General features: G+C 41.9%; 1 protein-coding gene across 1 annotated transcript; it reads left to right on the top strand.

Annotated features, from left to right (window-relative positions):
- The first annotated feature begins 6142 nt into the window (after window positions 1-6142).
- Window positions 6143-9627, top strand: LOC136485007 (cytochrome P450 87A3-like). The gene is made up of 9 exons (XM_066481959.1): window positions 6143-6365; window positions 7651-7997; window positions 8101-8247; window positions 8336-8587; window positions 8701-8790; window positions 8880-8958; window positions 9052-9158; window positions 9299-9435; window positions 9537-9627. The coding sequence occupies exons 1-9, from the start codon at window positions 6143-6145 to the stop codon at window positions 9625-9627; spliced, it is 1473 nt and encodes a 490-aa protein (XP_066338056.1).
- The last annotated feature ends 2961 nt before the right edge of the window (window positions 9628-12588 follow it).

Genomic DNA, 12588 nt, shown 5'->3' with positions numbered 1-12588 from the left:
TCCATAAATGTTCCAAGGCCGCTCGTGACCGTGAGCACGGCTGATATACCAGTTTACACTCTGCAGAGGTTATACACTTTCACTGTGAGTCGTGATTTACCCTTTCGCCCGAGGTAGCTAATCTCTTGACCCACTTCCAAGGAAGGTCAGCAGGGTTCACTATGAAGCCTTTCAAAGGTTCGTCTAACAAGTTAGGGCCATTAGATTCACTCGGCAAACAGATATAGAGCCCCCCTTTCCGATGGCACATTGACATGCAGCCTATACTCATAGGGACAGAGGCCACACTATACCTGATTCGGCAAGCCATTCTTACGCCAATAAAGGTAACCACTAACAAGCTAGAAAAGGTCCTCATACTGAGCTAAAGCCAGAGCCATGTAGCCCTCACAGCTGTATTGTAAGTCCCGGATAAATCACTTACAGATAAGTCCTTAGGGAGAGGAATCTAGAGCATCATAAATAGCCCAATGCTCTAGCCCCCTTGTTCCATGTTGCTAAAAAAACATCTTTTAGTGTTTATTGCATATACCATTAGTCAAGTTACAAGATCATGGTTGTAGTTGAGCACTAGCAAAGCTACCCAATGCAATAACCCAAAGGTATCAAGGCACAAGTACAAAAGACTAGGATATCCTTAGTGGTAGTCAAAGTAGACACATGCAATATGAATTAAGTAATTAAAGGTGAATAGGTAACAAGGATGGTCCCATGCTATACTTGCCTTAAAATACCGATCCTTCGGTAAGCTTTAATCTTCAACGTTCTTTTTCTTCTTCTTGATCACCACGTATATCTCACCGACTGGACAAAATCATAAAGCACCACACAGGCATCCATACAATCATACATGAAGCAAACAATAGATCTATATTAGAACAGTACACCAAACATAAAATCAAGATGAAAAGTTTGTACAACGAATCTACGTCTCACTACGAACACACAGACGCGAAAAGCACGCTAATCGGAGCTACGGTTGAAAAGATACAACTACCGAAAGATTTACTTTATACGCGGAAAAGAAAACTATAGGATTCATTTATTTAACTATATAAAGTCTTATATAAATTGGATTAAATCAAATTTTGATTTGAATTATAAAACTAAAGTAAAACAAATCACATTTTATTTACAAAACCCAGTAGCATAATTGTTATTTAAGATATGATCTAAACCATGAAATTCTAGAAATAGTGGCATGGTAACCACTGTTACTAACGCGTAGATCTCGTTGCAATGAATCTAGCACAACTTGAATGGACTAAAACGGATCTAAGACGCAGAAGATATGATTTAAATAAGATTTCTTTTAGTCAAATAATAGATTAAATCTAATCACGAATTTTAAAAGTTAAAAACATATGGAACAGTAGTATGAGCATGTAGATTATGAAATTACGAACCTAACGCAATTTGAACGAATCAAATCGGAGTTAAAACGGAGAAGTTATGGCTAAAACAAAATCAGTGACAATTCTGTAAATAGCTGAAAACGTACTTTTGAAGTGAACCGACTAAAATACGCTTTTAAAAGAAGAAGACGGATTCAATCTAATACGTAATACGTAATGGATCGCGGGTTCAATAACAGAAAAACTCAGGGGCTCTTTTATAAATCTAACAGCGAAGGGGTACCTTCCTATTTGGGACGTCGGATTAGATTTGGACGCCCGAGATTTAATCTGTCGGAAGGGAGAGAGTGAACCAGCCGGAACAGTGCCGACGGCAGGGTCTGTGGCGGCGGCGCCATTGCCGGCCAAAGGAAGCTTGCGGTACTCGGCCTCCAGCGCATGATTTGACGAAAGAAAAATACAGGAGGGTGGAGGAGGGAGTGGGGAACTCACCCAAACCGGAATAGGCGGGCAGGAAGCAACGACGGCGGCGCGGCGCTCGGGGGACGACGGTTGCTGCGACGGCGCTAGAGTGAGGTGCTGCTGCAGCTTGCTGGGGCGAAAAGAAAACATGCAACAGATGAGGAGGGGAGGCGGCGTGGGCGGCTATTTATGGGGTGACATCTTGGGAGGCACGGCACAGAGGTCGTGGCGGAGCCGGACTCGGCGTTGATGCGGAGGAGGACTCCGGCTGGAATACGACGCGAGGGAGAAGACGCCTGACAGGCGGGCCAGCACTGTCAGCGGGCGGAGAGGAAGAGGGGCGCGGGTGGACGTCTGGCTGGCCAGCGGAGATGGACCGCTGCGGCAATGTTGGGCCGTTGCGGGATGGGAGACACGGGCGCGAGTGGGCCGGCACAGAGGACAGGCCACAGGCGCAGGAGAGAATGAGCCGGCGCTGGCTTCGGCCCGAGCGGAGGAAAACCAAATGGCCAGCTGGGCCGACAGAGAAACAAGGCCACGCGAGAGAACAGAGAGGGGGAGATGGCGGCCGCTGGCTGCTGGGCTGCGCGGGACAGCGGTGGTGGGGCTTCGGTCGGGGCGGCCCAGAAGCAGGGAAGGAGGGAGAGCGGGAAGAAAAAGAGAAGGCCTACGGGCCTGGAAGGAGAGGGGGAGTTTTCCCAATTTCCATTTTTTTTTCTATTTTATTTTCAAAACCAATTTCGAATGTAAGCCAACTCAAGTTCAAATAGAGTTTTGAATATACTTTTCAATTCAAATAAAAAAATGAGGAAATTTTAGTAAATCTTCTCAAAAATTATTTTTTACAACTTTTTAAACTCTTTTATTTTAAAATTTTATTTTCTATTCTTTTCTTTTATGTCATAGTAAATTTTAATTTCATTTGCAAAAGCAAATTTAAACCCTTTAAAATTTTCAATCAAAGCCACTCAACCAATTACATCAAATGCAAGGGCATGTATGCACAAATATGTTGCTAAACCTTATGATAAATTTTATTTAATGAAAAATTTTATCTCCCTATGTTTTAATGAACACAAAATTCCAAATTTACTCATTTTAGCTCTATTTCCAAAAGAGGCAAATTTTAGGGTGTTACACCGGGCGGAGGCTGCGCCAGGGTCACCGGCAGCGTCCTGCAAGCAGTCTGAGAAACCGTCATCTTTCTGGGTCTGGAGGCGTGGTAGCTGGGCCTTCACTTAGGTAGTTGGTCGGAGACGTCTTTGCGAACTACTGGCCGCGTAGGTCTCCGCCACTCTCGGAGGCCGTGTTACAACATGTTTCTCGGTTGCCAACAAGCAAGTGGGTTTTCATGTTTACAATCTTCATTGTTTCATTGGCCGCCACTTTGATGCTTCGTTCATATCTGGAATAATGGATTTGCACAATGGCAACATGAAAAATGACTCTGGGAGGAAGAACAGGAAAGGGAATGGACCAAGGTACTCTCCAAAAAAGCAGAAAAGAAGCTGTCCTTCCCAAAAAAAAGGGCCAAATTGCTGCTCCGATTGTTCAGAACTCACCTGCAGTCAAATTCAAACCACAACTGCCTCCTCCATTGATTTTGTTTTGTCAGTTTTTTTGTTCAGTTACCTGCTATGCAGTCTTGCGACAATCTAATTTTTGGATACTCAGTGTTCTCCAATGGGTTCTGTGATCCCGGTCAAAACAGTTTTTGATTGGATCAATTCAAGTATGAATTTACGGCAATTTTCTTGTTCAAAAGGGGCAAATTCAATTATTCATCCTTCTGAGTTTCCAGATGGAAAGCTGTCAGATTTCAAAGGTGCTCTTCAGAGGCCAAATTTCTCGAGTTTAGTTTCTAGGCCGCCAACAGATTTCTCGCCTTGCCTTAACTACCATGGGATAGGACACTGTCACTCTTTGTTCGCAACAAATTCAGTGTAAGAAATGTTAAAACTATGGACAGAAGGCCCGTTGGTGTTTAACCAGGTCCAGCACAAGAGTGTTTTGGAGGCCTAAAGGGTTGATTTGAATGCAATCCCAAAGAAAGGAAACCTATCTCTCTTTTGATCCTGATATGCTCGTTTAACTGGCCATGCTGAGTCTCTGACTTCCCCGGTGCAAGCAGAAAACCCCAATATCTGCCAGGTTCCAATACAATTTCCTCCGTCTTAGCTAGAATCCATTGCTCGAATGGCCAACTTCACAGCGAACCCAGAGCCTTACGTGCCACCCAGGTTTGAGGTTGACGCGTGGTCATCGCCAGGAACCCACCTCGCCGTCAATATGAGTGTGCTATCGCTACCTATATCCTTTGCCGCAACAACACCAGCTGATGCAATGGATATTGTTGTGGATTACTTCGAGGGAGTGTGTCATATGTCTAAATAGTATCTGCTTGTCTGTCTCCGCTGGGTCATTGTTTGTTGCAATTCAGATCGGTGATTAGTAGGCAGTCAATGGTGAATCTTAGCCCTTTTTTGTTGTCAAATGGTAGAGAAGTTATGCTTGTGGGTCATGATCGTGCCAACAACCTTAGATTGTGCCCTTCTACAAGAACCTGTTGGGTGATGTTCCTTGCTTTCCCGCAGGATTTTCAAACAAAAGAGTTCATTGCATAGGCAGTAGGTCACTTTGGGGCAGTTCTCACATGGACAAACAAAAGTCAGTGCAAATATATTTGTATGCATTTCCTATATAAATGTACATTAATTTTCACTGGCCTTTTCGCACTGATGGTTCACAAAACCACCGGTGGAAATCCAAAAAGTGCCGTCAGTACAAATGTTTTCTGTGTTAGTGTAAGTGGCTTGATCTAATGATCTCCTGTGATATGATGTATATATATGTGAGATATAATTACTGCCTGTAATGGTATTGCTTGTGATGCATATATATAGTGAACTGGCATTGATGGAGGTTGAACTACCTGTAAATTGATTGTTATAAATAATGGCGCTTTTGATACTGCTTGATTAGAAATGTGAATAAAGAATTCGCGTCTCTGATCAAGCGGCTTTATTCATTGAGCGGTCATCACAAATAGGGATCTAAAAAAGCTATATCTGAAATAGAGAAATGCCCACAGATGGACCTTGAAGCGGTCAGTATATGAACTAAACAAAACACAAAAGAGGCCGCTATAAATCCCTGAGCGTGATATAATTTTGGTCGTCAAAGATTGGCCTTAACTCTACCACACAGTCAGGTGAAACAAATGTCTAAGTGTTGGAGTCTGTGATGGACTGTGACATCATAAGCTGATTAGTGCACTGTCTGTGATGTATATTATCAGAGACAGTTGCTTAAGTGTCTTTAAGACGGGTTATAGCCCATCTGTGATGAAATTTAGGCATAGTGTGAGGTCCTTGAATATGTACAGTAAGACCTTGTTTGATTTGGTGGGAAATGGAGGGCGAGATTGAATACAATCGAAAATGATTGAAGGAGATTAAATCCTCTACAAGTCAAAATCTATCATCCCCTCTATTCATCTTGGAGAGGGAATTAACTGAAGGATCCCTAAAGGTGTCAAGAAAATCAAAATTTTTTTATGCACTGATATGGTTCCAAAATGCCAATCATTTAGAGGCAGCGGAGTACATGTGATTTTGCTTGCTAACCAGTGCAATGGGATTGTATTCTACGCAATAGGGATTCCATTATATTACGCACTCTGCGTGATGCAATGAGATTTTGTGCATGCTACTATCACGGGTTCCTTCTGTTTAGGGTTGCTGTTCTTTCATTTTTCGTTTTGAAATGAGATGCTTAGTTCTGATTTATTTGCTGAAATCATGAGCAATCGAAGATTCAAACACTAAAATAACTAAATGCGCCACGCGTGCAAACTAGGAAATTAGTAACGTGCATGCATTGCACAGTCCCCAACTTGCACGAAATGAAGAAAATAAGCAAAAACGTGGCATGCAGAGTTTTCCAGCTTGCACGAAATGAAGAAAATAAGCAAACGTGGCATTGCACAGTTCCAACTTGCACGAAATGAAGAAAATAAGCAAACGTGGCATGCAGAGTTCCAGCTTGCACGAAGGGGAATCCCGGGTCAACGTCGAGAAGTACAAAGTTTGATTCCAACTCAGCATGAAATAAACAAAACCCAGTAGGGCGGCCAGTACCGGGCCAAATTAATACTGACTTGCTTTAGTCAAAACCTTAGTGTACGCAACAGAGACTTCTCCCGCGCCCTATATAAGCTGCTAGGGGCCACCCATTTACATGCAAGACAAACTGACTAGCTTCAAAACCTTAGTTTTTAGCTAGCCTGGAAGAAACCCGTTCTAGTTCTAGTCGCAGTACTAGGGATGGAAGGAGGTTTGCTGGCCAATCGATCATACGCAGTTCTATGTTGTGTTACGGTGGTGATTGGATGGTTACTTCACTGGGCTTACAGATGGGTGTGTCCACCATGCAAGGGGAGGCTCCCTCCTGGCTCCATGGGCTTCCCCATTATTGGCGAGACCCTCCAATACATGAAAGTTAGCCCTTCTATCGACATCCCCAGCTTCTTCCGCCAACGACTGAAGAGGTGAACTGAGGAACTCAGACTTTTTTAGTTTCATTCACTCCGCCTGCAGGCCTTATTACACGACTGCACAAACGATTTTTAAAGTCACCTCCCTTTATTTTAGGATGATTCATATAGTAAACCGTCTCTACAAATGTCTTGCTGCGCTGTATAACTACTGATCTACCCTTAGAAATAGATTTTCAGCAGCGGTTGACTTAACTGCCCTAAAAATATACCCATGGAAATAACCATCCTAGAAATTACATTTTTCTAAGGTGATTTATTATGCCAACTTTCCCTGAAAATTGGTTGGTCAACAACCTATGAAAATAGCAGCTGGGCAAATAAATTCATACATTTTTCAAAAAAATTAGGATGAAGACAATATTGTATCAAAACTGTATAGCTCGATAGGATCTGAAACTTTGTAGTTGATGACTTCTTTACTTTAGATCATCTAGAGGTCTGAGTATCCATTATAATATTTTAGAGTTTGAAATTCAAATTTTCAGACACCTTGATGAAAACTCTCCAACACTAACTTTTAGTACTTTATGAGATCTAAAATTTGTAGTTGAAACTTTTTTTATTTGAGGTTGTTTAGGTCCTAAAATTTTAAATACAAGATTCATAACAATTAATAAAAAAAGATAGCATCTTGTTTATGACCCAAGTGACTGTATGGTGTGGTAGCATGGGGCTTGCATGAGCCAAGAGGTCATTGTTTCAAATGTGGAATTAGCTTGAAAAAAAGCAAGACTTGCGACGAGCGAGTCACCGTGCGGTGGCTGCTCGCTCGGGCAAAGTAAAATTAGGCTTAATTTAAAATTTTGTGATATTTAAAAGTATTTCCAGGGACAGTTCTAAAACAATCTATACAGTGGCGGAGGACAAATAGAAATCAAGGTGTGGCACAGTAGAATCATCTGAGCTTTCTGCCTTGATTAATTGGATAGCCATTGAGAGATGACATGTGAACCAACCAGGATAATGAAGAGCATGGCAGATTTGAGGTAGGGAGGCTGCCACACCTAGCCCTACCGAGAGCTCCGCCACTGAATCTATATATATGTAAATATCTCGTTTTTATAAGCAATATCGTAGCAATGGTATTTAAACTGTCCTTGAAAATCGATTTTGACCGTATGAAAAAATAGTTTAGGGCTTTGCGCTGTAGTGTTACTGTTTGTACTTACGTACTCACACTAATTAGGCTCATCTAACGAGCTAATGTTAGTTTTGCAAAAAAAAAATAGTTTTGCAAAAAAAAAAAAGAGTGAAAAAATATTGTTTGTTGCTGCCGTTGCTACAAATATATATACAGGTACGGCCCCATGTTCAAGACCTGCCTGGCGGGGCAGCCTATCGTGGTTTCCCTTGATCCAGAGTTGAACCGGTTCATCTTCCAGCAAGAGGGCAAGTTGTTCAGAATTTGGTACCCGCAGACAGCAAACACCATATTCGGCAAGAAGAGCATCACCATATTCACAGGTCCCGTCCACAAGTTCATCCGCAGTTTTGCGTCCAAGCTTTTTGGCCCTGAAAACCTCAAGGAATCGCTCATCCAAGAGCTAGAGGATGCCATGAAGCAGCACTTCGCAGCGTGGGCAGCCAAGCCTAGCGTTGAGGTGAACAATGCCATCGCAGATGTAAGTGCATATGTCATTGTCCAAGTATAATCGATGGTCTGTAATGTAACAACTCGACAATGATGTTTAATTTGATACCATGGTTTGAACACATACAACACAGTTGATATTTGTTCTTGTGGCCAAGAAGATCATCGGCATCGCTCCGGAGGAGTCAAAAGAGTTGAGGAAGTATTACGATGACTTCTTCAATGGGGTGCTATGTTTCCCCATATACTTTCCTGGGACAACATTTTACAAGTGCATGAAGGTACACTACATATATCTGAACTTTGTTTAGTAGTCAGAGTGTGTAATAGAAATTCTGAAACAGAAATCAAGATGACTTTTGGTCACAGGGGAAGAGAAATGTGGAAGAAAAATTGACTCAACTCCTGAAACATAGGCTAAGTACACCTGAGAAGAAACACGGCGACCTTCTTGACCTCCTTGTTGAAGAACTACGAAGTGAAAAGCCACTGATAGATGAGGTTTTTGCTATAGACGCACTATCTGGTCTCTTGTTTGGCAGCTTTGTAACGATATCAGGAACCCTCACCGTGGGTCTTAAGTTGCTCAAAGACAACCCCGAAGTTGTCAAAACTCTCAAGGTGGTAATTTTTTCTGTGTCATTAAAATATGTCTATCATCTCATCTACAAGATAATATGGATACAGAATCATATATTCTAGTATAAAGTTGTTGAACTTCTCCCTTTTTCCAGGAGGAGCACGAAGCAATACTGAAGAAACGAGAAGACATGAATTCTGGGTTCACATGGCAGGAGTACAAGTCCATGACATTCACTTCTCAGGTGACTGAACTCCCAAAACGTACACTACGCGTTGCATGCTTTTCAGCAGTTGTCCTTTGACATGATTATTGTGTTTGTTGCTCCTGAAGGTTATGAATGAGATTACACGGATCAGTAATATTGCACCTGGAATTTTCAGGAAAACTCTGACAGATGTGCAAGTGAATGGTACATTTTGTCCACTAATAACTAACTATATATATGATGAGAACACATAGTTACATGGATCGGTCATATGATGATAAGTCATTAATCATGCAGGCTATACAATCCCTGCCGGGTGGCTAGTTATGATTAGCCCCATGGTGGGTCATCTAAACCCAACGCTGTTTGAGGATCCACTCAAATTCAATCCATGGAGGTGGACGGTTAGTAGTAGCAAAACTCAGAATTATTTTGCTTGCAAGCTTGAAGCTTTAACATTATATGATTGGTCAAAATAAATCTTTGGTTTTTATTACGCTTGTTGCATATAGATACTATGACACATTGCGCTCTGTCTCGGCAGACACAGGACAAGGAAAAACAAAGCATTCAGCAGAGGAATTTGATGCCATTTGGAGGAGGCACAAGGCTTTGTCTTGGGGCAGAGTTTGCCAAGCTTTTCATTTCACTTTTCCTCCACGTTTTAGTGCCAAACTACAGGTAATGTATTATTTGTTGTGTGTGTATGCGGATATGGTGACATGAGTCGACCCAAGCTATTCATGCAGCCCGCTGATGATATGGAATTTGGTTGTTTGCAGATGGATTGAGATAAAAGGAGGAGAAGTATCACGCGTTGGGGAGATGGTGGTTCCTCACGGCTATCATATCCAACTTGTTCGTAGGACCTAATAATGCAATAATTTATCTATAATTTCCGCTGTGCATTCGAACTTTGATCCATCCAATAACTAGTGTAACAAGAGAGTGTGAGCTTAACACTTTCTTGCCGTATATCGTGTTCGAGAACATATTGTATGCTTTTTTTCCCTAAATTTGTGTGTATGTCTAAATAAAGGGGGCCAGCTAATGCACGGCTGCCCGTGCTATTATCATGCCAGACACTCCATTTCCAGAAAGCATATATATCTTCACCGGTTAGTTAGCAAATCTTTCCTATTTTAATAAATTTGCTTTTCTTCACCCATCGCGTTGTGTCATGTCGATTTCTTCGCTTCCCGACAGGCCTTGCCACCAGATTTGACACAAGCCAACACGTCTGACCGGACTCATTATTCCTTCACTTTTACAACAAATTTGATTGTTCACCCAATCAATCTAGAATCAAATACAAACTTAACTATCACCTATCAAGCATCATCCAGCACATTTTGATTTGGAGGTGTTTTATTTGAGGCAACAAACACAATACCATCAGGCATCTTAAATAAAACACACAAAGTAACAGATATTATCATGCATCTTAGAACACAACGACATGCAAACACTGCAAGAAACGTGTGGTTTTTTGACATTCTATTTGTGTCAAAATATATAGAATTAATGTCACAACTTAAGAATTGTGACCTCCAGTTGACGAAAATCCAAACATCAAAAAACCATCCTTACAAATTGATTACATGGCGTCTGTATATTTTACATCACAAGTTTTTGACAATGGTTTTTAAGTCACAAAGGCTTATGACATTCATTTTTTTGTCACGAGCTTTTGTGCCATGCCACGTGGATGTTGACGTGGCGTTGAGTTGGCAGCTATTATAGACGTCATAAAGTCGAAATATGGCCTGTTGTAGCCCACGTAGCAAGCAGGCTTGTAGTGGACTAAGCCCATTGTTTAGGCCCATGAAGATTAATATTTCTGTGGGCCATTTATTTTTGCACGAGGAGTTAGCGACAACAGCGTCCAGTGCAAGGCAGTGAACCCCTTCACTTCCTTTCTTCATCCCTTGTGCAAATGTGTTAACTCCACAATATTTCCAACATGTGTGTACATGAGTTAGCATTTCACAAATAGATTTTCAAGGAATGTTAGCACTCACTAGGTCCTAATGCAGATGCTTGGAGTCAATTCACATAGTGGCATTAGATAACTGTATTAACCATGAGACGATCTCTCTTAATAGTACGGCTATCTATCCTAAACCTAATCACGCACTCTATTGCATCTTTATTGGTAAAACAAAATCCCTATCAATACCTTTGGCCGGCTAGGCCGCATTAGCGTGAAGGGCCAGGAGGGGGACGAGCTGGGCTCGAGGAGTGGCTAAAAAAAGCTAGGCTCGAGGAAGGGAAGAGCCTGGGCCAGAGGTGGTCGACGGGCCAGAAGGGAAGGGCGTTGGGCTGGCCAGGGCCGTGCTGGGTTTGCAGAAAGGAGAGAGGAGGTGGTTTAGGCCCAAGAGAAAGAGAGGAGGTCTTCTAATTTCTGCACAAGAGAAGAAATGTTTCAGGAGGGGCTCGAGAGAGGCATTTTTTTAATTCCATTTTGGCTTAATTTTTTGCTTCTTTCTTTTATAAAAAAACAGAACTACATGTTTCAGTTTTATTTGTATGGGTGTATGGCCGCAGTCGGTTTTTGGCGCTTGTGCTCGAGAGCCTAAGTCAATTTGCTTCTAACGTGGAGGCTTTATTGGGGCCTCTAATTAGTAATTGTAAGATGAGGCCATCCAAAGGAAGCAAAAGAAATTCATTGCTGATCTGGGTATGGGAGGGAGCAAAATGAGAAGTTAGGTTTTCCTTGTGTTATGTAGTCTATGATAGAAAGTGCGTCGAGATGGATTGTGGGCTCTGGTTGCGGGTTTTTTCTGTGTTAACAGAGATGCCTCTGAAAATAGGCTGTGTTTTTAGAGGCAGACCTCTTAAGAGCCTCATCTCTGTTAATACGATTTTGAGAGGTGAAATGTCTCCGAAGATAGTATTATTGTCTTTGAAAATCAGTAGATATTTTTGGAGACCATTCCACTCTTTGTCCACTTCTAATAATCACATCTAAAATCCTTTTTATTGTAGCGGGCCACACGTCGCTCGTACAGCACTGGTGGCCACTCCGCAGACACGGTTGGAGGGTGGTCTCGCAAGATTTAGAGACCCCAAGGAGTAATATTCTTGGTGGGGCATGCATACTTATAGAAAAGTAACATGGCGTGACATGCACTGTTCCAACTTGCACAAAATGGAATCTAGGGTCAAGGACTCAACGTCCAGAAGTACAGAGTTTGGTTCCAACTCATCGTGAAAAAAAAAACACTATATATAGGGAGCATCAAACTAGGGAAAGGATTTTTTTTATTTTCTTATTGTTTGGAAATCCTGATCATGCGGCCGGAGGCAGCAGCAGTAACATGTGCTTATGATTTCTTCGATGTGATTTTGCTTTCTAATGATCGATGCAATGGGAATGTACGTGTTGCTTCAGAATTATAATATTGCTGACTCCGCGATGCGATGGAATTGTACATGTTACTGCCACCAGGCCGGAATCCTTCTGTTTAGTTTTTTTTTCTATTAAAAAGAGATATGAGCTTTAGTTCTGATTTTCTTAACAGCAAGTGCAATCGGAGAGAGCGAACACTGCACTAAATCTTATTCTAAATCCTAAAGATAATAATGCGCTACGCGCCGTGCATGCAAACTAGAAAATTTTACCAACGTCACATGCACAGTTCTGACTCGTATGAAATATAATGTACTAGAATATTAACAGCGTGATACGCACAGTTCCATCTTGCACGAAATGAAACCCAGGGTCAACGTCCAGAACTAAAAAAGTTTGGTTCCAACTCATCGTGAAATTACACAAAACCGAGCACCTACCAACGGCGTGTACAATTACTATTATTTGGCCATTGGTAACTC

The sequence above is a fragment of the Miscanthus floridulus genome, chromosome 10 (assembly GCF_019320115.1).
Source record: "Miscanthus floridulus cultivar M001 chromosome 10, ASM1932011v1, whole genome shotgun sequence".
In the NCBI taxonomy this organism is placed as follows: Eukaryota; Viridiplantae; Streptophyta; class Magnoliopsida; order Poales; family Poaceae; genus Miscanthus; species Miscanthus floridulus.
The sequence above is the reverse complement of the archived record's forward strand: the minus strand, read 5'-3'. Positions and strand labels throughout refer to the sequence as shown.

Coding starts and splice junctions, on each gene's coding strand:
- LOC136485007 (XM_066481959.1), top strand. CDS start 6,143: ATGGAAGGAGGTTTGCTGGCCAATCGATCATACGCAGTTCTATGTTGT. Junction 7,998..8,100: donor TGAACAATGCCATCGCAGAT/GTAAGTGCATAT, acceptor CATACAACACAG/TTGATATTTGTTCTTGTGGC. Junction 9,436..9,536: donor GTTTTAGTGCCAAACTACAG/GTAATGTATTAT, acceptor GGTTGTTTGCAG/ATGGATTGAGATAAAAGGAG.